This window comes from Mya arenaria, chromosome 6, assembly GCF_026914265.1.
Source record: "Mya arenaria isolate MELC-2E11 chromosome 6, ASM2691426v1".
NCBI classification, from domain to species: Eukaryota; Metazoa; Mollusca; class Bivalvia; order Myida; family Myidae; genus Mya; species Mya arenaria.
In genome coordinates this window covers 75,832,609-75,858,157 of record NC_069127.1, presented here as the reverse complement: position 1 = coordinate 75,858,157, position 25,549 = coordinate 75,832,609, and the positions used below count along the sequence as shown (strand labels likewise).

The 25,549-nt window shown below is 34.2% G+C and overlaps 1 protein-coding gene across 7 annotated transcripts in view; it reads left to right on the top strand.

The window, feature by feature from the left end:
* Nucleotides 1-12,398, top strand: part of LOC128238979 (uncharacterized) — a 16,324-nt gene extending 3,926 nt beyond the window's left edge. For 6 of the 7 annotated variants that reach the window (XM_052955365.1, XM_052955363.1, XM_052955361.1 and 3 more), the window contains 12 exons: nucleotides 1,545-1,732; nucleotides 2,693-2,857; nucleotides 3,101-3,209; nucleotides 3,478-3,638; nucleotides 4,860-4,966; nucleotides 5,154-5,273; nucleotides 5,500-6,948; nucleotides 7,205-7,364; nucleotides 9,892-10,209; nucleotides 10,526-10,599; nucleotides 10,853-11,528; nucleotides 11,740-12,398. In XM_052955365.1, coding sequence (XP_052811325.1) covers nucleotides 1,545-1,732; nucleotides 2,693-2,857; nucleotides 3,101-3,209; nucleotides 3,478-3,638; nucleotides 4,860-4,966; nucleotides 5,154-5,273; nucleotides 5,500-6,948; nucleotides 7,205-7,364; nucleotides 9,892-10,209; nucleotides 10,526-10,599; nucleotides 10,853-11,528; nucleotides 11,740-11,825 — 3,613 coding nt within the window. In that variant the 3' untranslated portion in view covers nucleotides 11,826-12,398. The remainder of the gene's footprint in view (nucleotides 1-1,544; nucleotides 1,733-2,692; nucleotides 2,858-3,100; nucleotides 3,210-3,477; nucleotides 3,639-4,859; nucleotides 4,967-5,153; nucleotides 5,274-5,499; nucleotides 6,949-7,204; nucleotides 7,365-9,891; nucleotides 10,210-10,525; nucleotides 10,600-10,852; nucleotides 11,529-11,739) is intronic. The other variant, XM_052955366.1, reaches the window with a different exon arrangement.
* Nucleotides 12,399-25,549: the final 13,151 nt, after the last annotated feature.

Below are 25,549 nucleotides of genomic sequence, written 5' to 3'. Positions count from 1 at the left end.
CGCACGAACGAGCGCACGCACACACACACACATACACTTGCACGCACGCACGTACACACACACACACACACACACACACGCACGCACGCACGCACGCACTCACGCACTCAGGCACACACACACACACACACACACACACACACACACACACACACACACACACACACACACACACACACACACACACACACACACATATATATATATATATATATATATATATATATATATATATATATATATATATATATATATATATATATATATATATATATAACAGCCCCCTAGTCATTTATTAGTGAATAAACATGTTAACGACACTGATTATATATTTCCGTCGACCAACATGAAAGTAATTTTAGTCTCCCTTTAAAAGGCCTGAATTTGGGTATGTATCTTTCTTATTACAAAAGCATTAAAGATATACACAGCTTATTTCTTCACAACAATTGCATTATTAGATTTTAACAAATGAACATTTTTTATATGAATTATGTATTTACATTTACTACAGTGTAATATCTTAAACCATAATCTTCTAAAATGTTAAGATAAGTTTGCTTTTCTACACTCTGTCTGGTATTTGCAGAAGTTACACTCTCGTCTCCATACAACAATATAAAAAATTTAACAGTTTCAAGAGCAAAGCCTTTGGCATAATTCAGAAAAAAACTCGCCTTCAAAAACATTGAGATACATGGAAAGTATGAGAGGGCTTTCAAGAGGTGAGGTTGTGCACACAAACCGGTTAAAACCCCTAGTAAATCTACATTTTACTCACCGTTCAAAGGCGGTACCTAACAGTCATTGATAAACACACCTAATTCATTTATTTATTATTTTTTATATATAGTATATATGTTATGTGTTGTTTGTGGATTTTTGAACTGTTGTTTCATGTTTCTGGTTTGTGATTGTTTGTTTTTGTGTTCTATGTCTTTGGCGTATACCCTTTGGCATTAAACGGGGTTTCTGTTTAAACTTTCGGCTACTGAGCTTTTGTCTGTAGCTTATCATTGAAACATGCTCACATTACCCTCGCCAGACCCCGAGAAAACTTTTAAACATTTTACCACTTTCCAAATAAAGTTTAAATTGAGTCTGACTACTGAAATGTAATCCTTTTATTACACAAAACGATTTTCGTCTGAGGCCTCATTTATGTGACTTAAACCATATAATTGGCTTTACCAGATACACAATATCTGTTTATTCATATTTAGAACATGTGTGATCAATCTATGTAAAGCGAATATATTGTCAGTATCTCCCATTTTGGAACGAAAACCGCCTTGAGGTTAAACATTTACGTAATTAGTTTCATCCCACATGCCAATCGTTCATTTACACATCTTGTTAACAATTTCCCTAATACACTTAACAATGTATTTCCTCTAAAATTTCTAACACCTGATTGACTACCCATTTTATGAATAGGCACTAAATATCCATCACTCCATAATTCAGGAAAATGACCTTATTTTAAATGATTGTTGAACAATAATGATAAAAACGGTGAACATGTCCGTTCATGTTTTCTATAGGTTGCTAACGCTGTCACAATCGAAACTTGGAGCCCATTATGCAGAACTGTTGAACGAGGAGAGCACCAGTAAGGGTTACAAGTTCTTCCATTGTCTGGAGGATAGCCTAAAAGAAGATGGAACTGTTAAATACCTTCAACGCCTGATGGGTAGCATGAACTTTCATGGGGACAGTGGTGAGTTGATAGGTAAACCAGCCGCCTTGTTAAATAACGATTCTTAAAGTGACACTCTTATTCAAAATCAATACAGACGCATGTATAACAAACATCAATTTTGACTGATAAACCATTAAATACTTACTGAATAATGCATTTATGGAAAATATAAATAACTAATAACAAGATTGTAACTGTGTATTTAATTACAGTTTGCACAAAAATATTAAATGATTGGTGAGTGCTAAAATATTTACTGTGGTCTAGTAAAGTCTCATTAGGTAAAAATACCGGATTTTAGGCTGATTTTTTTCAAATTTAACTCGATATCATTCATAAGAACCATTGTTTTCGACGTTTATTCATCCATTTTGGAATAGTAAAACAATATAATTAGTTGTGGTAAATCTTATTTTGGAGTAAGAGTGCATCTTTAATATATACAGTCTATTTGTTTAACCATGCCAATTAACACTGGATATTGATAAGCATTGAATTATTGTGTAAGATTACCTTGAATGGAACAGTTTTTATTACACCTTATAAAATTCAGTTCGAATAGGGGCTAATAATTGCATTACTTCAATATACTTATTACATTGAGCCAGCTCCTTTTGCATCCGCAAAACATCTCTTTCACTTATTATTTAACTACTAAGTGAAGTGATATTTTTTTAACAATTCTTATTCATGGCACAGTTCACTCTGTATCGTGTTTTCGTATATCATACAGTTAGAATCCCATTTAAGCTTACGTTTATAGGTTGTCAATAAGCGTATTTATGTGTTTAATTAATATTAAAAAATGTGCTTGTTGAAGTCGTTATTGTTATTTTCCCATTTATTCTAACTGAATACAGCACAACACATCTGCTTATAAATTTTCCCCTAGTAAAGTGTAGGTAATTTGAAAGGTGTAAAATTTAGAATATAAAAGGTCCTTTTGTTTTTGACTCGAATTATTAATAAGACGCCTGTTCCTCTTTTCAGGCAATGTAAACTACCAGAACTTGTTTCTTTTATATGAAAAAGAAAAAAAAGAGTACGATGCGAATTTTTCCAAGCTTAGTTTGGAAATAGATCCAGCATTTGTAGGTCGACAGAGTTTGATAGATAAGTATCTTGAGATACTGCAATGCGAAGATCAGTACAAAGGTATATATGAAACTAAAGTAAAATAATATTATTGATGCGTTGATACCTAGAACACCATTTTGTCATATAAGCAGTTTATAATATCTTATGTTGCGAATCTGGACCTTTCTCTGTAATCAAATGCATTAAAAACATATGAATGGAAGTAAAATGTTAAATGGTATGGTTATACTAGCTTAAAACGAACGTGAATGACATCAAATTACATCAAATGACTGGTATACGGGTTTTACTGAATTCCAGGACTCGTTTTATGCGGAGAACCTGGTATAGGAAAGACCAGTCTAGCCAGACAGATTTGTTACAGGCTGATGCACACCCACCACTGGCTCATCACAGTTTGTAATCAAAGGTTAATTTAGAAACTTCTTCTGTATTGTAATATAAATATTAGAAAATAGCACCAGTTACATTGTGTAGGGCAATGCTGTTTGCTGTTGAAACATATAATCATAGCAGAAACATATTTGCTTCAGATATAGAAACCATTTGATCAGTTTATACAATAGCTGAAGTTTTGGTATACACTGTATTTTCATTAGAGTAAGAATAACTGACACGATTCCTTGTGTTTTATGAAACGGATATCATTCGTTCAAGTTGTTATTGGTCTGTTGCAGAGAAAAAGACGATCTCGGTCAACTTATGAACGACCTTTTAGAGGTCTTAAGCAAAGAGTTGTCTTCCAAATCAAACATGCTTTTTGAAGATCTTCCCGATCTTTATAAAAAGAAGATGCTGATTGACTCGATTGTGAAGATGAGCAGCCAACATACGTCGAGTATGTGACAAATTGGAGATAATATTGTTGGCGACGCTTAACAATTTTTCGATTATACTGAAAATTGAAATATCAATTAATGATTTGAAAGCAAATACTCAAGATCAATTGTAATTTACTGATGTGAATCAAAACACATTACATTTGATTTTTTTACTCTTTTGGAATGTAAGCAATCCTTTTATTTTTGTCATAAAACATACAGCATGTACAAATAGCATCGACAAACAGTGTGGTAAGTGGTACATACTGTGAAGTATATATACCAATATATTGAACAAAATCATTTAAAAACGCAAAGAAGTGCCTTATGTTTTAAATTAGTTTGCAAAAATATGAAAAAATAGGTAAATGGTACATAATATTTATCATGCAATTAATAAATGCAATAACAAACCTGACTTAACACAATGGAAACAATATTCTATTATTTTTATTCAATTTCATAACCTAATAATTAATAAAATTTTAATCAAGATGTTAAATGCTCTTATGTTTATGTATTCCGCATCTTCTAAAACCGTCTGTATATCACTCCGAAAATTTGAAAATTCCCATTTGCTATAAATAAAAAATAAATTAATTCATTAAACTTCATTGCAATATTTATGCAAAAAGGACTATCTCCATCATTTTCTAGGTAAAACATTTAAATTTGATACTAAGGTAGTATGTAATAACTTTTTAACTTTATTATATTCTGTTTTACTTTAATACCTACAACGGATTTATGAAAAATGTAATGCCAAGAGTTCCAGCAAATATGCTCTTGTATTTGTCTTTTTGAATACCCATGAACATATAGCTTTTTATAGATTTGTTTAATATATACCTGAGATATCTGCGTATTCGTCATGTTCTCGAGACCGTAAAAAGATATGTTTTAACTATAATCCTTGTAGATATAGTTGATCTTTGTTTTGTTTGTATTGTTTGTTTGAAAATGTTTACATCTGCCATCCAATTTTGTTTATCATTTATGTTTATAAGATCAGTATTTGTGTCGATGTTGCCCGATTTCGATATAATGATATTTATGTCAAGTTTGAATCAATCCATTTTCTAAATAAAAGACTTAAGATTTAAATTGTATTTATAAATATTATATTAGAATTATTAACAGAATAGTAATTAACATACAAAACCATGCAAATGCCATTTTACTCTTTCGATAAAAAAATTATATCAGCGAATCTATCAACTGCAAAGCTTTTGTTTTAGAACACTTAATTCTGCTTGACGACATGGACTGCCAATTCAAAGAGAATCCTTCTGGACTGCCTGATCTATTGTCTTCGATGTTCGATGAGATCTCTAACTCTAAAAATGTAATTATGTAGTTTTATACTAAAAGAAGCATGTTATTGGATATACCATTATAGTTCATTCGCCATGTAAGATTACACCACTTATAATCAAAACAATACTATGTATACTTCCATTGCACATATTTTTTCATTGAATGGTATGGTCTTTATTTATATATATATCGCACATAATACCCTTGTGTTGCAGGTTAAGTTTCTGATAACTGTAGGCAGGAAACCACTGTTTGGAAATAACATGCTTGAATTTGAAGTACCCGGTCTAGATCTTGTTGACGCAATTAAACTTCTTTCTAAAACACCTCACCAGGTAGGCATCAAATGAAAATAACGTTATTTAAAGTATAATTTAAAAAATATTGTATTTATAGTATTTATGCGAAAAAGATATTAAAATAAGTTGAAAGGGCATATGTCTTCAGAAAACAAATTAATTTACAAAAAGGCGATCCTTACCAAATAAATGGGCACCCTTACCTCAAAAATACTTGTTATAAGTATCTTGACTTTCATTTCATTTGTTTTTTTCTCTCTAGGAACTAACTGTTTCTTCTTGCGAGAAAGTCTGGAAGGACTTAAATGGACACCCTATGGCGTTAAAGACTCTAAGAGAAACACCAAACATGTACCAGAACCTTGAACCAACTGTGGACTCCATCTCTGGGCTTCTGCAAAAATGTTTTGAAATGCTTCAGCCTGTGGAATATAAAACTTTGTTACTCAGGTTATCAGTTTTCCGAACAAACTGGTTCGATGTTCAAGCAGCTGCACGTGCTACAGAAGGCATGGCTAGTCCACAGCAGACTCAACATCTACTGTCATTTCTTGAAAGTAGAAATTTCATAGAAGCTGACAAACCAAAATCATTTAAAGGAAATTCAAATCAAAAAGAAAAAAAACTGTATTCTCTACATTCAATTGTCCTGAGATTTCTTTATGACACGTGTGAGAAGAAAAACAACATGAAAGATGAACTTGAAACTGCAAAAGAAAAATTCATTTGTTATTTTTGTAAGAACCTTGAACATGATGGAAAGAAAAATTACTTATCACCAGTGATGGCAAATAATGCAATTGAAATTAATAAACCTCTCATAGACTTGTTTTTCAAACTGGTAGCGGAAAAGGAGAGGGGTTTAAAAGACTGTTTAGGTGCAACAAGAAAAACAAAGGTAGCAGCATCTTCAAGATGTGAGTATGTCATGAGCATCGCAGAATTTGCATGTGTTCCTCAAAAACGGTTGAATTTTGCGAAAAAACAATCACAGATTGCAAAAGACAAGAAACAACTTTTTGAATATATTTATTGGACGACGAAGGAAGCTGAATGCATGTTAGCTTGTGATCAAATGGAGAATGCATATCAAGAAGTGTCCAGTGTTATAAATGACTTTCAAATACCAGTAGGCATTGCGATGTCAGGTAAGGTGTGCCCTTTGTATACAGCAGAAGGCTGGTATAGACATCTTGAGGAAGAATCTTTCACCCTTACTAGACTGTACATGGTCGCCGGGCAGACGTTGCTAAAGATAGGCAGCAAAGACAAAAATATGCAAAAACTCACCTTAGCTCATGAAAATCTGAAATCTGCGCAGGCAATTTGTGAAAACATTAAGCATAAGGACAAAATAAATAAGCATGACAGAGCTAAAATTAAAAATTTGATAGGACGCGTACATTTTGAACTAGGCGATGTAAATAAAGCACTTTCTTTTCACGGCAATGCATTAAGAATTGTAGAAGATGATGCACAGTTTACAAAAGATGGATTTCATAATGTCGAAGTTGAGTACCGATCTAATATTGCATCTTGTCAGCATCAATTGGGGTTGAACACGAAAGATAAAAATGACCGAAGAATACATTTTAGACAAGCTATGGATATGTTCAACGAATGCATTGCTATGAACAAACAAATGGGACGTGACAGCTTGCCAACACAAGTCGTCTTGCTTCGTCACAGAGCTGACATCTTCTATCATGAGGCAGGTGTTTCAATGTTTTAATCATAACAGTATAAAAAAGGATTATTGAATTTTAACTGTTAAAACCAATTTTTATGTTTTATCAAAATAGCCAGTACTTCTGCTACGTTTTTGCGGTGCAAGATGATTCACAACTGTCAGGTCGTTAACTTTTGATTACGCAGTAATTTGATGTATGTCTCTTGCTTATTTTTTCATATCAGTGTTTACAGCAGAACCTCTTGAATAACCTTTAAGTGTGTGTTTTTGTTCGAAGAATGAGTACGAAAAGGCCATCGCTGACGGCGATAACGTACGGCAATTGTGCCTAAGCCTTTACGTGTCACCAAATACCGAGTTAACAATGGCGTATGAACGTTTGGCATACTACAAATTCAAACTTGGAAAATGGCTTAAAGACGCTAAAGGCGAACAAGGTTGGTGCAATACAAGTCATAGTTTTGATTTAAGTATTGTCAAACAACGGGAACAATTTTTATATATTAAATTAATTTTAAGTTGGATACCAATTTATCCCAATTATACATGTGTTGACCTTATACAAGTACTTTACAAACATTGCAGCATAACCAATAAGATAAGTTAAATTATCACAAAATAAGATACGTACTGTAGGAAAACAATGTGAAAACGAATGCAAACCACAAACTTAAGTATGACTAGAATTTTGCTAACTAATTGGTGCTGAAGATGTGAACACAGCGTTACGCTTAGTGAGCGACATTTTGGTTTATCGAACAATGGTAAACAAAAAAGGAATTAGATTCTTACAGAGTTTTAGGACAAAAGGAAATATCCATTATTCAACCACACAAGGCCAGTGACCAACTTACCGCGCAGCAAGTAAATATTCCCTACCTATGGTCGAAGAACCGTCTTATGGCCAATCAAAAAATATAAGAACAGCAAGCTGAAATTGCAGGAAAGAAGTATGTCAATTGTGGTGATCTATTTGTTTTAATTCCTTTAATTGTCGAATCTGTCTGATAAGTGATCAGTATGCACAACTCCACTTATCTTGTTCCGATATATTTGGTTATATTTTATAAATGCGATACAACATGTTTTATAACGTAGTGTATGTTAAACGAATTGAAAATGTATCAGACATACATCTATGTCAGTTCAGCTTTTTACTTCTATCACATGTATTTCTATAATATAAGATAATACACCTCATTTGAAATTCAATTAAACATCGCTTTATTTAATCCGTTTTTTTCACGAGCATTTTAAAACTTGTGCTTTAAATTTACATTTGAAAAGAAAAAGCTTTTTAGATAGTGGAAGGCCTACATTCTGCTGTATTTTATTAATTTGTATTTTGTCTTGTTAATGCTTTTTTAAAAAAAGACATTCATATTACATAAATTTAATATCCCCGAGGACGGACTATGTGGATACCTCACCAATAATCGGCATTCAATGCGATAATATCTCAAATCAATGACGGATACTAAGCTGGTTGAATGGATACCTTGTGATGAGTCAATGCGACAAGTTCACGTCTTCCTAAACTGTCTAGCTAAGCGCAACAAAATTATGTTGTTGCAAATACATTCCAAAGCTTGGTCAGATACATTGTAGAATAACTCTGTCATTGTTTAAATGATGTCAGTTGCTGTTAGACATACTGTGAACTTTCTAGGGGCTAACATTAGATTTCCTCACAATAACAAAGTACGATTTAATGGCAGCAGAATATTCACTCCGGCATGTGCTCTTCAATATGTCTATAATCCCTATACACCCTACTGTGGACATCTCTTGATTGCAGATGTTCCTTTCATTAAGAGAAAAGTTGATCGGATCCCCTGTGATGTTGGCCCTGTAAAATTTCGAAATCGGGAGAATAAATGATGCATCCCTAGTATAAATCACCAGTTTTAAAGGATTGGTATTACTTTATGCTCGTCAAGGGGACATCACGAGCTGTAACAATCAGAAATATATATGTTGCTGTCTTCAATAGGACAAGGAAGGGCCTCCGACTGGATTGCATTTGGTGTTTTCCGTTGCTTGCATAAGGCCTAAGTTAAAATGAATGAACTTATGTACATTCTCACTTAACTATTTAAATTGAGAACGCATGCTATTCAATCCTTCCGTATTTCGGGCAACTTTACAACGACATTTCTTCACCAACAAATTGTTGCTGCCGACAAGTACCTTATACTTGGTCTTCCAGCTATCGGAATTTTCCACGTTGGAGTGAAAGGTCTGCAGGACGAAGCTGTAGACCGCCCATCAGGCCAACGCTCATCCACCGCCATTACAACAATGATTTCATAACCTGTCCTGATGGCTGATTCACAAACCTTATAAACAAGGCATTGCAATTCAAACCCTTAAATGCGATAAATGTAATGAACGCCTATGGTTACAAATGAATAAACTTGCTCTAAAGATTTGTTCCTTGTTTCTTTACTGCACAATCGGTCGACGTAAATACTCATTAAAACTTTTTATCATATCTTCTTTTTTATCTCCAAATGTTATGCCAAAACGTTGGTGCCATTTCCCCCGCTGTATCCAATAAAATAACATACATTATATCTTTCGATAATGTTTGCATGGACATAACGTGTGTTTCAACTTGCAATTAAATGCAATTTAAAAAACAACAACAACAAACTATAATAACCGCATTGAAGAAAAAAATGGAAACTACGGTGACAAACCATTACCCATTTCATTATCATAGCTTTTACGACTAATGCCTACCATACACTGAACGAGAGATACACAACGTAAAACAACACAGACAGACCACACTTGCATCATGATTACAGTTCAGTGTGACGTTTGATGTTTTGCATTTGGCAAAATAAACTCTGAAGACGATAAAACATAATTTATTTTGAACTATGATATTGATTTCATTTAAATACAATTATTTACAAAATAACAATGGTAGATTTAAACTTTACAAACATATTTCAGAAAAGGGCAAGGAATATCTTTACGAGTCCCTTGAAATGTACAACGCGATGCTTAGTGAGATTTGCAGAGGAGGCGTGCCATCGATAGAGCAATCAGATGAAAGCATTTTTCTTGAATTGGCTGAACTTATCAAAAAAGGAGAACCACCGGTACGTTCAGGCTTAGACTCAGAGTACAAGGAAGCCATGGATGCAATTCAAGCGGGGGATGCAACGCGAATAGACGATCACAACGTGGCGGTCTTTCGGGACGTTGCACAATGGTTGCGAAATCGACGTTTAAAGCAGCCATCAAATATGATCTACAGACAATCAAAGGGTATGAGACTTGATGAACATACCAATTATTTATATATATATATAGTATTTATGCACTGTGCTGTTTGTAGAGTTTTGTGCTGTTCTTTGTTTCTTGTTTGTGATTTTGTGTTCTATGTCTTTGGCGTTTGCCCATTGCCACTAAACCGGGTTTATGTTTAAACTTTTTGCTACTGAGCATGTTTCTGTAGCTTTTTGCATATATATTGAATAGAAATTCACAGTCATGCCAGATTTTGTTATTCGTCTTAAGAACGTTTATAACATTTCCAAATAAATATTCGAATCACTTAACATTTATAATTATAATTCTTCAGCAAATCACATTAAAGTGATGAAGAATTTGGGACAAAACGAACCAGAAATCACAGCAACAAAACGGAAGTATGAGGTATGTTAAGAAAGTTTTCTACACAATGCAATTTTAATATCATTCTCGTAGTTATTTTTCGTCAGATTATTCTGAATCATTATTGATTTAATTCAGTGATAGTGGGCATTAACAGTAGTGCAGTTACCATCCTGTCTACGAGCATTCGATACATAACCGGCACTGCTGTTTTTATACTAAGCATAAGCATGAATTTCTAAGGAATCGCAATACAGTTTAAAACATGTAATTCATTATAATTTTCACTTTCTAGACGTTCGAACTGGGAAAATTTAGCAAATTGATTCCTGAAAGTCGGCGTTATAAATCGGACTATGATACTCAAGAAAAGGTACGACAAGACGTTGATCAAGACCTGGATAATTCTACCAATGAGTCTGAGAAGGGATCGGAATCCGACTCCAATGACAATTCGAAATCAATTTCAACATCAGACGGATATGGAGCGCTTGTCATACAATCGGAAAAGTCGCAAAACGCAAAAGATGTGTCAACGATATTCATTTCAGAAGCGCCTTCTTCTTCAATTGCTAAACAAACAAAGGTATTAGTAAGACAATATGGTATTGAAGAACACATTCCTGAGACATTTCATGCAGACATGGATACTAATCAGGACGGCGATGTGGTAACAATGGGACACAACTCGCAATCAAGGCAAAGCAGGTTGTCGCAAGCGTCAGATACGTCTTCAGGGTATTTTTCATTAAAGAGAACGAGTTCTTTAACTGAGAGCCGTCGTCATTCAACTATTTCAAGTTTTGGGTCTGAAGCTAGTCAGACGGACTCATGCTTCGATGCTTCTGACGGTGAAGATGCGGACGATAATAGTTTACTGTCAAATTCGCAAAGAAGAATGGCATTCATTTCGGAAAGGCCACAAGAAAGATTATCTCTTTCTGTTGGTGACTTGGTGGTGACGGATACAGGTTAGATATTTGCCTATCTTAACGTGTTTTTGTATATAAAATCTTCTTTAGAAATCCAATGATATGGGAACAGGTAACAAGTGAAAACTGACCTACGTCCAAGTCAATGGAAAAGTTACTAAAACTAAAAAAGATCATTAAAATGGACTGCCCCCAGACAACTTCAAATCTGCTTACTAAAATATCTGATAAAATAATTATTATATTACAGGAGAAGAAGTTAATGAGCCGCAGCCCAAAGTTCATAAGATGGAGAATGACATAGATGTTTGCAAAATGAAGCTTGGTGAAGGGTGATTACTCCGTTCCTACGTTCTTGAGCATGCGACTTTTGAAGTGAAGACTCAAATACGCCAATGAACAAATGCAGATTATAGATATATTTCGAAAATATCCTGCCAGATGTGTTAGGAGGGCAATACATGTACTTTTACATCATAAAGCAGTGTAGTTGTATTTCTTTGGGTTATTATAAATATTGGTCATTGCATTTCTTTTTACTCAAATCATAAATTGACTTAACATTGTACGTCTTTGTTTAGACATTGTTTTTGCATTTTACCAGAAAGTTTATCATAATGTTTTAATTCGCTAAAGCAATATAGAATATCCTTTGGTCGCTGTGTTTAGCTACAAATTTACAACCATAAGCTATTGTATTCATCACACGGCATGTTTAATTTTAGTTTTCTACAATTCTGTCAAATTGAGACCGAAAGAAAAATATAATTGAATATATACTAATTGACTCTAAATGATTACTTTAGAATTAGATTGTGGTATAAGCAGATCATAATTATATATTGTATTTTTTTTCTTGAAAGCCTGAAAGATTTTCTGAATTATTTCGAATAAATAAAAAGGAAGCGCTTTTGGCTTTTGTTATACAGATCTTCTCAAATATGCATAAATGTAGGAATAACGCATTAATTAATTTATTTCGGTTAATGGAAAAAAAGAGTAAAAGAGGCTCTTAATTACAGTACAAAAACGCACTTGATCCTTGAGAGGACGTTCAGAAGCAAATAAACAACAAAATAACTTTAGTGGGAAAATGGAATACCAAATGGAGGAACAAACAAGTATTAGATTAAATATCGAATACGATCTTCTCATCTGTGTAGAGGTATAAAAGTTAAAAATACTTATTTTTTGTGAACGATATTCCCAGAAAAGTAAGACAGACGATATTTTAACGCCAAACACAACCAAGGGAATGCTAAAAATATGATACAATTTCAGAATTGATCGATATAAGTCCCGATAATCATTGGTCAAGGTCACCCAACGTCGTACTGAACATACTTTAGCGAAAGAGTCTCCTTTTAAATCGAGTTCGGCAGCGAGTTATCAACGCCTTAATATATATTACCGGCCAACAGTTAAATCAGGGACATTCTCTGGTGGGCCCGATATTCAAACCGCATTCGAACATTAGGCAACTGCTGGTTTACCACGACCGAGTATCATTTTTAAAGATATGTGCGTTGTTTTTAAATTCTTAATGTCCAGTTCTTGCAAGTAACAAAAAACATAAAAAATACTATATTTATTCAGTTACATTCTGCTAGTGACGATATGAACAGCATATAGAGAAAACAACACATTCTATAAAACAAATATGCGCTATGCCGTGTTTTCATATACATTTTCATCATAAAGCATGCGCAAACAAAAACATTTAATTTCGATACATTTAACAGCAATACAAATGATTATGTTTTTGTATTATCTGATCTTACAATGCAAAACATAGTTCCTAATACACGTTATCATGGGTCGAATAACCGGATGCGTTATACGTTGCCGAAGTCCATGGCAAAGCAATAAAGTTCTTTTAACAAGTTGCTTTTACACTGAGGGATTAAAGAGGTTATTTATAATTATATGTGTACAATTAACTTGTGTGTGTTAACACTTAACACTAAATGCATTTTAGCGACCGTGGTCGCAGGCACCGCGGCCCAAATGTGTTTACAAGTAGGGGCCCCGCGATTATACATTTGTTATTGATAAATTGAACACCAATGCCTGTCATTGTCACGTGCCTGTTCACAACAGCATCAGACCGGGTAGACATCGAACGTGTCACCAATGTAACCAAGGATACTAAAAAGTGTACTAATCCAGTAATTGAACAATCGGCACATATTATGCAAAAACTTAAACAAAAGCATGACGACGGTACAGAGACATGCAATTTAACAAGGTGAGAAAACACCTTTTTGTGTTGTCAAGTATACAAAGAACCTAATTAAAGAAAAATATTACTTTACTCAATATTTTTTAATGCATTGCTGTACTTTTGTCGAAAGAAGAAATATTCCAAAATATATATAATATTTAAGAAAAGTACGGACGTGCCAAACAACCAAACAAAATTTTAATTTCCTAAACCTTTACTTTTTATTAAGAATTCTGAACAGATGTTATTCAGGCTAATTAGATCGAAAAGCATCGATTATAATGCGGAACGAAGCAGTTCAACTTCCCATACACACTATTTAAGATAATTTCTGAGGTAAATCGTATGCACGTCATATATCAATATGCCGAGATATTTGTTATTGGTATTTATCTAAACATGAGGCAATTGTTTATTGTCATTGGAGGCGGATTCCGATCATTCTCAGGCTCATTGACGAAATTGTCCAGGTCTTGATCAGCGTCTAACCGTATTTTTAAGCTGGTTCTGTGATACAGTTCCTGGGCACTCTTGTTAATACTAAGTTATGTCCCCATACTTGTTAAAGGTTGACTGAATAAACACTGTCTGCTTGAAATTGTTGTCATTTATTTTTTTACAAAACTCTTTAAAATATTCTTAGCGTTATAAATACTGAATGTTTATCCATTTTTGTAGCACGACTCGCTTAATGTGTATGCAAGTTGTTTACACACACAGGTATCCCCACCTTCTAATTTTGCTGCTAAATATGGTGGGAATAATATATGTTGTTTATAATGTCTGCCTTGTTAGGTCAGTATTATCTTCATATTAAATAACCTGCAATTGTTTATTACGAGTTCATGGGAAGCGTAAGAGATGCTGTGTTAAATGACTAGAAATTCGGTAGCCTCTGTGTTCAAATGTATATGTACACGGCGTTTAATGGGTATTCAAACAATATACAGTTTTTGTAACGTTGTCTGTTTTTAATTATCCCTTTTATTTTATTTGAATACTAAGTCATTGTGGTTAATCGTAACACTGCATTATTCTAGCAGAAGTGGTAGCAAAAGTACATGTTTCTTCATACTCTTGCTTTGGTTACGGTTTAAAGGTCATAATTCAAACCGAAAATCGGTGCTATTTAGAATATAGTACACAATTATTCTAATTCGCATCAAAACGGCTTCCTTTTCGTGTCACTTAAACTTGAAATATTGAAAATTCATATCCAACGGGAAATCGTAAATTTGATAAATTACTGACTTTAAGTGAAGTTTACAATAGTAAGGATTTCAATTGGGATAAAAAACTTTTTTTGCATGAGATTGTGATGGCTGAGCAATGAAATATGTGGTTTTAATGATATTTATGGTTCGAAAAAAGTCGTCGTTTCGGCTTGCTCAATGCTCAATTCCAAGTAGTGTTAAACGAGGATCATAAAAAATCCCAACAATGCAATGGATTCCTAAAATTTACAAAACGTCATACACTATTATTATTAACATCATGTCAACTACATCCTGTTGAGATAGTAGGTCAATAAGAAGCGTTCAGGAGGCCCTATGCATCCATTATGATATTTTTCCGTATATAGAATTGTGTCAAACAGCAACGCATGTGTATGTGTCGTTAGTTTTATTATCTAAAAAGTATGAAATAATCCATTCTTATTTCATGTTTATATTGATAGCTATTGAATCAAAAAGACTTAAATAAATGTTTATATTAATGCGAAAAACTAAAAGGCACAGAAAGATAAATGTTCCCATTACGGCGTTCGAACGTTCTCGTAACGGGATTTCGCATATTTATATAGGAGACACGACCATCACGCCATGTCGACATGTTCATTTTATAAAAGAAATTGTTGCGCAATACGTCTTGATTATTTCTACAATCTAGTTGTAATCTGCTATTGTATATGTGTATTGACTACGAGTGCCGATGTGAGTCTGTCGCTGTTGTTCTTCCATGGCGGACCACACATAGTGTCATTGTAATCAATGTATTTCTGTTTTTGTTTGTTTATAAAATAGTTTTTATATCAACACACTAAATATTTCCAACTTACCTACAGCAATATATTTTCCAGAATGGAATGTTACGAATTTAATAAGCAGTATTAAGCCGTGTCATTGTCAATCTGGCGTTAACTATAAAAACAGGTCTGGTGTTTAATATATTGATAACAGATAAGAGCATACTTACATGGCGTTAACATATTTCCATCTGGCCCCTGAATAAAATGCAAAAGAAAAGGCTGGTCCGATTGAAAACAAACATGAGAAAAATGTTAACATGCAATTTGAACGTAGTTTTTATACCTTATCTGATCAAGGATATATATATATATTCATGAGACACCGGGTAAATAGTTTTTGGTGTGTAACATAGTTTAAAAGGCAATCGCCAAACATTGAACTTGCGTTACCAAATAATATTCTGATATATACAAAAATCATGTTTATACTCATAGCCATTAATTAAGTATTGTTTGATGCTACTGGGAATCCGACAGGCGTGCATTCGAAATCGGAACAGGTAAAAACATTGACCGGACATCCAGAAGAACTTGGCGCTGGTGGCGTATCGGAGCAGGATGTAAATAACCTTGCACGAAAATGCAGATACAATTAATGCTTGAAACAGTTGCAATGTCATTTGCCGTGGGTTTTCAGTTAATCCATTGGATAATGGACCCATGTGCTATTATTATTTTGCAAAATATATTCCTATCCTATGTAAATTCAGTTTGATTGATAACTGGAGACTGAACAAGCAAGATTGGTTAGCAACTTTACAGCAAAGAAAACATACGGGCGTTTAATGCAATAGGGAAAAAGAAGGGTGAATCAAAACCTTGATACCGGGAAGGATTGCATGGATTGGTCAGTACTAGGTGTATTAATTTAATTTAAGACGAAGAAGAAGAATATAAAAATTATTAATTGAAGTTCCTTTATTAAGTAGAACATAATTTATTAAATTAATCGTATATTAAAGATGTAGTGAATAATAAATATTAAGTATAGTTGAAATACAGATTAAAAAAGTTAATAGATATTACATTATTTTTAGTAAATCTGCATTTATCCTAAAAATTACATATATGAAATACTGGATTCTCCTTTAAAATTCACTTATCATGATTTTCAGCAAACTCTCTCATCTGACTTTTGCAGTTTTTTTTGCTTTTATCAAGAACGTTAAGAAAATTGTTTTTAATTTCAACTGCAGGAAGAGTTTCCAACAAGTCTTGACAGGTTTGTTCCGACTAAATTGATCTTTTACTGAAATAATGACATTTGATAGAAAACAGCGTAATTGTTTATTTGCACAAATTCCTTTTACAAATTACAAACTGTTTGCCTCTTATTACAGATATGCTATGATGTATTAAAATAGTACGTTGTGTGTTAGACACATACAGTATACGTAAAAATGTCCACTTAGCAACTACTATCATTTTCGCATTTGTTATGTGAAGGAATATCTAACAATCTTGCATAAGGAGACATGTGAGTGGTAATTATGTCATCTCTTAGACGAAATATTTAAGAGCTGTGTTTGGAAGGATTCATTAAGGTCAGACGACTCGACCTATGGAAGAAATGACCACGTCATACAAAACCTAATGCTAGGAATGATATTACATTAATGCTACTGCTACTACTGCTGCTGCTGCTCTTTCTCCTCCCACTTCTACTACTGCTACTACTACTATTAATACTACTACTGCTACTGCTACTACCACAATCATCACTACCACCACCACCATCACCACCACCACTACTACTTCTACTACTACTTCTACTACTATTACTACTACTACTTCTGCTACTGCTGGCGCTGCTGCTGCTTCTGCTACTACTACTACTTCTATTACTCCTACCTGTACGACTATGACAACGACGCGAACGATAGCGACGACAAATACATCTACCACAATTGTTGTACACAAACTACTGGTAATGTAGCTGCGACTGTCGATTAAACGTCGAATGCATACTAATATTGCTGCAACATTCATATATAATAATAGTATTGATTTGTTATACTTTATATGTTATTTTGATAATATATGTGTCTCAAAAACCTATTTAAGATACCGCAAGTAGTATTCACCTGTACGCCAGTAGGATGAGTGTAGCAAGCAACATAAGGACGATGCTTAATATGCTTGCTTCGATGCTAGCATAAACCAAAATTTGAATCCCTGGAAATACTTGCAGTACCATTCTGTCATTGAACAGTTTTGATCAAACTGAGAAAGCTGTTTTTTCTGCTTCCCAAGGAAATCTTTCTCTTCCAGAATGTTTCTTTAAAGTCATAAGTATATAATAGAGTATGTCATACAACTATTTCATCTATAGAGATACACGTGAGATGTATGGTTCATTATAAGTAATAGTAATTATAGTAACTTTTATGTTGACACATTTGCTGTAGTATTTCAGTTCTTTTCCCGATTCCGAATGCAGAGCCCAGTATCCATTTGCAGTACAGACGTTGTCGGCGTGCCATGGATTATTTTAAAATTATTCTTTAGGTAAACAGTTATAAATTAATAATTCAATCATTATTTATTTACATATATTTCTGACAAACCGATGAACCTATGAATCTGATTGTATTGGACAAAAAAAACATAAATAAAGTTCTGCATTTACATTAAGAAAGTAATTAGCTAGTCGTAGTATGTCTCGGCTCTTCCTAAATATACAGGGTTCACATGTAGGTTGAATTTCTTAAAACAGTTTGAATTTAGATCAGTACTTATGTGAAATACTAGAGAAACAAGCCCAGTAGCCAAAAGTTTACACATAACGCCAAAGACAAAAAAAATCACAAACAACAAACATGGAACAACAGCACAAAACTCCACAAACAGCAGAATGCATATATACTACAAAACAGTCCTACAGTTTATGCCGTCCCTGAGCATCAAGCTGATGCTCGGGCTTATCAGCAGAACTAATCTGCAATAGCTGTTAACTGACCACTTGACCGGAGCTGTATGCCACTAATTACAGTTTTAAAGCTCTGTACATCTCTTGATGCATTCTTTCTATAGTTAACAGAACAGCACTGTGTTTAAAGATTTCTCTTGATATGTTATCCTTGCTTGGTGAACAAAATGAATTGGGTAAGTTTGATTTATTTTTTTTCTGTTATTTAAGTCCATTTATTTTTTGTAAAATTATTCTTAAATTTGTTGGAGTCTGTTTTTATGGTATTTTATGATGATTTAATAAGGAGGAATAAACATGAAAAATACGGAAAATTATATGTTTCTGGTCATAGTTCTACATAATTGTATTACACATAATCTCAGAAAGTCGAAGCCAAGTAAATGATGTGTTTCTTTAAATCTATTTGACAAATACTTTAAAAATATATTTCATTTGTAGTATGCAATAGATGTTCAAGATATGTTATTGCTTTGTTATGAGTGGTTATCACACAAACTCACGTTGATTTTTTTCAGGACATCATCTAGTTCATTGTTAAAGTGTAAAGACAATGGCATTCAATATAGCCAGTGTCAAAGAAATCCCCGTCAAAAGTGATGATGATTGGGGGGGGGGGGGGGGGGGCAGTGGATATTGTTTATGGATATAAAGGAATATTTTAACTTAAACAGGAAACCAAATGAGCCTAATATAAAAAGCAGCAATTTATTCCGATGGTTAAAAGGAAAAGACAAAATAGTTAAAGCGATAGAGGGAAAGCCTGCATTCAGTATGTATAATGTTTTATCATATTTCTTTGCTCATGAAATATGCTTTCACAACACACGGCAAATTCATAAAAGAATTCCTACAAGTAAATCAAACATTGAAGATTCAATTGCATCAGTGAAAGATATTTATATCGCTGTTTCAAAAGCTCCATTTTTAAAAAAGAAAATTACAAGTAAGTACATAAACGAAGATACACCAACACTGAATTTAGCCTACAAAGAGGACTTCACGCATGAAGAGTGGGAAATGATATGTTTTTTTGAAATGCATTTTTCGAAAGCTCACAATGTCAATGTATCAACAGAAACATATGAAAGTTTATTATAAAAAAAAGACTGATTTCTTTAGAAATTTGCAGAAAACAGGTTTAGTTGCGCAGTCAATAATAAAACAGTCAAAATCAGAGATTTTAAACAGAATTAAAAGGAAAGAGTGTGCAGAACTGGATGAAGCAATATGCCTAACACTATCAAAAAACACAGTCCAGAAGTACTTGAAATGCAAATCATGAACTGTTTTCCAGGGTCTTCAGTTGTTGAACGTGTGATATCTGCCGATTGCACAAAACGATGTGAAGATTTGCCTTCGATTCATATTTATATTGAAATACCACACACTATTACTGACTGCTTTAGTGATATAATAACATTGATAAATTCACACATAGTAAATGAGCACAATGAAACCTGTGCTGAAATTGTATTTTTTCAAAATGGATCACTGATTAATTTTGATGGACCATCTGGATAATTTATTTCAATTAAGGGATCAAGTCAATGAAAAGTGTTTAGAAAACAAAATTATTCATCACTGGATCAAAGAAACCCAGTTTGAAGATGTGTGTGACAATGATGCTGAGAAATGTCCAAGCTGATATAGTCCAAATCTGGTCAAACCTCTTTCGGTTAAAGGATTTGACGTACTTTGTGAATGGTATGTAGAAACACCAATGGCGTGTCAAATTATTTTTGAAGCATTTCTGAACAGAGACTCACTTAGAAGGAACGACAATAAAGTGCAACTGCTGATCAATAAGTACAATCGTCTGTACAGCCAGTATGATGCTTTACTGAACATTTATAACAAGAAGTACTGTGGTGTGCTTAAAGATTTGAACACGCAGGACCTAACAATGAATTACCAGTCAGTGTCAACTGTGTTTAGTGTCACTTCTGCCAGTGGTGTAACACAATGTTTGAGTACAGCTGAACAAAAGTTAAAGAAAAACGCTGTTACTGAGCTCACATACTACAATACAGACTTGAGAAAGTACCAATTAACATATACATATACAGGATGGTTTAATATCCGTGAGTGCATCTTGATTTTAATGATAGATAACTTAGTCCGGCTTAAACGGCACGGCGACCCTGACCCTGGTGAAAACAGGTCTATGCAATTGTGCACGCTGCCAATCACCATTAAAGGAGTACCAAAGGATGCATATGAAATTGACACATGGCATGATGTCAGCTGCAACGGACAGGTACCAATGTGCAGTTGCAAGCAAGATGTTACCCCCCCCCCAAAAGGTTGAAATTGACAAACTTTTGATTACACATTCTGAGGAAGAAGAATCGTTGTGGAAGCGATTTGTCAGCTTTACTGTGTGGGACACACTGAAGTTTGAAAGCAGATAATAAAAGGTAGTTAATATTTGTTTGTAAGATGGACGGATTATTCAAACTGTCTGAATAAGTCACATATAACTACATTCAAGATATAATGATTAAATTTATAAAAAAAAATTGGCATAATTAGAACTCAAATCAAATTTTATAAAACTTTTTTTTGTAATTATTTTCCCTGTTATAACTGTGTTATTTAAAAATACAAGTTTTTTGTGATTTCAGATGAAATTCACTTGACTGCCCCAGTACTGCACAGAAAGGATGACTTGGAGATGTCATTTGCTTCCTTACACTTGGAAACTCCGAAAGTAAGTCAAACAGGTGTTCATTAGAATAACCATGTGTCTATGCAATATATCGTTAATATGTAACACCAATCACAAGTAGTTAAGTAATGTTTCCATAAAGTTTATCATATTAAATTCACAATTCCTAATAACATAGTACACAAGCTGGATATTAACTTTCTGTTTGTTTGCTTACAAATGCACACCACTTAAATGTATGTTGATTTTGAATTATTTTTGCAGGAGGGAAATGACTTAGCAGTTGAAGACCTGGGCATAATCGATGGCACAGGCGTAATAGTTGAAGCAGTTGAACGGGACGACATTGATGAAATGATTGGGATTGATTTAGACAAAATTTTAGTGGATTCTGATTCGGAAAGCACTATACTGGAAAATGTATTTATTGCACATATGATTATTGATGAAAGCGATGAAAGTCCCTGAAACCTGGGACGGAAATAATTCAGAGAAACATACAACCCACTTGGAACTGACATCCGATGAAGATGAGGATTCCTGTATGATATTTAACAGTCTGGGTTTCAAACAGTTCAAACCTCCACTCCTTATCACCAAACATCCACCGCCAGCAATGGGAAGGGATGACGACATAAAGAAATTGAAGGAAGTTCTGGATGATGTCCTGATGAAGACAGACAACTGTACTGTTGATGCACATAAGATTATATTTGCACCAGATCATAAAATCGCAGCAAATCTTCTTAGACTCCAAGACAACAATCCAAGATATCGTACTTTTTTGCCTGAGTTCCCTGTTCTTCATCTCAGAAAGTCCAAAATAACTATACTTTGCAGTGCGTACAAAGATGCTGGAATTTTGTACATCCTGAAATACATGGGAGATGAGGAGTTTCAGGAGTGGAAGAAGCTCATATTTGCTGAAATGGCCACCAGGTACATACGAAGACTGGCTGTCGCGCTTCACATGACATTTTTCTGCAGTCACTGTGGATGTCGAGTCGAGAAGAAACAGAATTGAAAATGCTCAATGCTGATATCATTGGTTGTAAATGGAAGAGTTTCAATAGTTCATGGAAGAAGGACGAAAAAAAAATGGAACATTTGCCATGCACTACGATATGATGCAGCATTGTACTGAAGTAGGTGAAATAAGTTTTGCTGAACGGCTTGGTGGAAAGGATGGATATACCCTTATGTTAGCCGCTGTCAAGTCAAGTCTTCCATCTTTGTATTTAAATGGGGCTTGTTCGTATGCAGCATTCACCACAAGGCTCCTATATGAACATTTTAAATGTGGGCATTATTACAAGAGAATGAAAGAAACTCTGTTTACTACCCCAAACAAAGACAGTGATGTGAACTTTGGATTGGACACACAGCGTGAGATGGATCATAAAGACGCAATAAAAGCATTCCGCTCAGGATCCACTATGAAATCCATAGTGCCCCGAATGTCCTTACTAGACTCCTTAAACGAGTTGCACAAAATGGCATCCAAACCATCAAAATCCAGCAACAAAAGGCAGAGTGTACAGGAATTACTTGGAATGATGATCACCAATACTAATATGAAATACATTACACGAATTGTCAGTCTTTTATTTAGGCGGCATAACAACAGCGGAGGATGCAAATGTTTACAATGTATACGACCAAAGAAGACCTGTCATTTCTCCAACTATACTGGATACAAACACAGAGAAAATTGGTCACTTTCTGATCAAAAAGTTCGAAGTACAGCCCAACATGTTTGGCTCCACAAAGGCAGTTATACCAGAATTGAACAAGGTTGAAGGGCCGGCAGAACTAGTCCAGAAATTAAAGACTTCAAAAGGTGTCACGATAAGGAGAATGTCAGTTAAACAGAAGAATATAAAACAGACAGAGCGGGAAAAGAAAGAAGAGAAGCGTCATAAGCTTGTAAAACAGGAGGCTAGACGAATAGACTGCCTTAGTTCCGAGATGAATGCATGCCAGGCTGTGGTTAAGCCAGATTGCTCAAAACCAAAAGTTGCGGAATTTTCTGGTATAAAAAATGCTCTTATTCAAACGTTAGATGAGACTGTGACCAGAGATTCCAATGCAGGTGACATCCTTGAAGATAAGAAATTGGTGTATTTGTCTAAGAAGACAATTCCAGCAGATGTTGTTCATTCTGTCTCTATGGCAACAATTGAATTTGCAGGGGTCAAGTTTAAAACCCAGTAAACATCAGGCTCACAGTACCTTTTCACAGGTATGTCGAAAATGAAGTGATCATGAAAACGAAGATTCAATTTTGCGGCAACTTGCGATCTGTGAAGAAAAGTATCACTTAACACCATATGACTTCAAAGCCGCTACCAGTACACAGAGACAGAAAAAACAACAATTCACCATAACACACCTGAAAACAGCAGAAGAAATTTTGACAATTGAGAAATTTGATAAAATATCCATTGTTACCACAAGCGAGGGCAAAAACCTGATCAGCAGATATCTAGCAAGAAAAGTGGAGAAATTGAACATTCGTTCCTGTCTGATAGTGGACATCGATAGTGAATACAAGATGTCAGATTGCCAGTGTAATGACACTCCATGTGGATGTGTAATATTCACAAATCCAATTCGATCTTTTTTTCCCAAACTGGACCATCTACACACAGAAGTACTGTTCAATATAAGGAAGACAAAAGGTGAGGCAGAAATGGTCCAAATAGATTGGCTTATGGAGTACAGTAGTTGTCTCCAACAGGATGAGTCATGTGCTAGTATTGTAACTTCAGGGGACATTGACGCAGTGGTTCTACACATGTTTGCTATGGCGTATAGGTGGCCAAGATTGGAGGAAAAGTCATTTAAAAATGACGTCTTCGTCATAATTCAGAAACCTGGCAACGTATTTGACATTTACAACATCACTGCAATTTTAAGCATTCAAATAAGCATGTGTACATTTGTTTGTAATACTGATACTTTTATAGTAAAGCTGGAAGACAGCTTATGTTATTTAATGATGAGTTTCAATAAGAATCCTATGTACCTTATGTACTTCAATGTTTCTTTTCTACTATAAAATCAATGATTATGGTTACATGTTTTATTTCCATCAATGTTTTTTAATGAAATAAATGATTTAAATTGCATTTTCCAGTTATCATGTCTTTAAGATTACTTAGACTTAGGCAGAACATTTATTTATCGCTCATACTGAAGATGTTATCTGATCAAAATGTTCTTGCTGCAAGACTGACCAGCTCAGAGTGATTAATGGGCCCCTGCTGACAGAAATTGGCCTTCTTAATTACATGCATAATAAACACAAAGCTGTGAAGTGAGGCTTCGAAAACTGGCCAAAATCCAGAAACCTGGCATAAACTGTAGGACTGAAAACAACTAGGTATGTTTACCAAAGATTATTAGGTACCGCCTAGGTCAGGTCAGGTCGAAAACATCAAATATTTCATCTTTGTGATTGTGAAAAGAATACATGACCTGGTAAACTGATGCTAGGGGCGTTGGCGTTGTTGCAACTACGATTGCTGACAATAAACGGAAAAAATAGCATACGTTTATATGCCTCACTCAGAAGAACTTGAAAAATTATACCTCGCCAAATATAATCGCCAAAACTGTTCCATTACATCACAAATTTTACACAGTTCATTACACTCATTGAAGCACGAGAATATTGATTTCGTTGTGAGCATTATCCCACATCCCTTTCAAAATGTACAAAAATACGCCTGCCGAAGTCATGACCTTCAAGATTAAGAATGATTATTAGGTAACAAAATGATTGACAATGTGTGTAGACAACGAAATATTTATCAGAAATAATTACATTCGAATGAAATTTACTTTCCTGTGAGATATTTCTTAGACAAACAGTATATTTGAAAAAAAAACATAAGCTTCCTGGATATTTCCTAGCCTTTATGAATTATTTGTTACCTTTATAAATATATCTTAATAACAATATTCTCACATTCTCTGATACTGGAGTATCTTAATTAACGTTTAGTATTTATGGTTATGTACACGAAATATTTGCAATTCATTAAATGTAGGTTAGAGGTATCGTTAGACATGTATTTGAAAAATATATACATATATGGAGCCAATAAAAGAACATCGCCCCAAAAATCTGTATGAAATTATATCAGGGGGTATCATAATGTCCCTGAAAGTCTATATTTTAACATTGTCGGGGATAAAATAA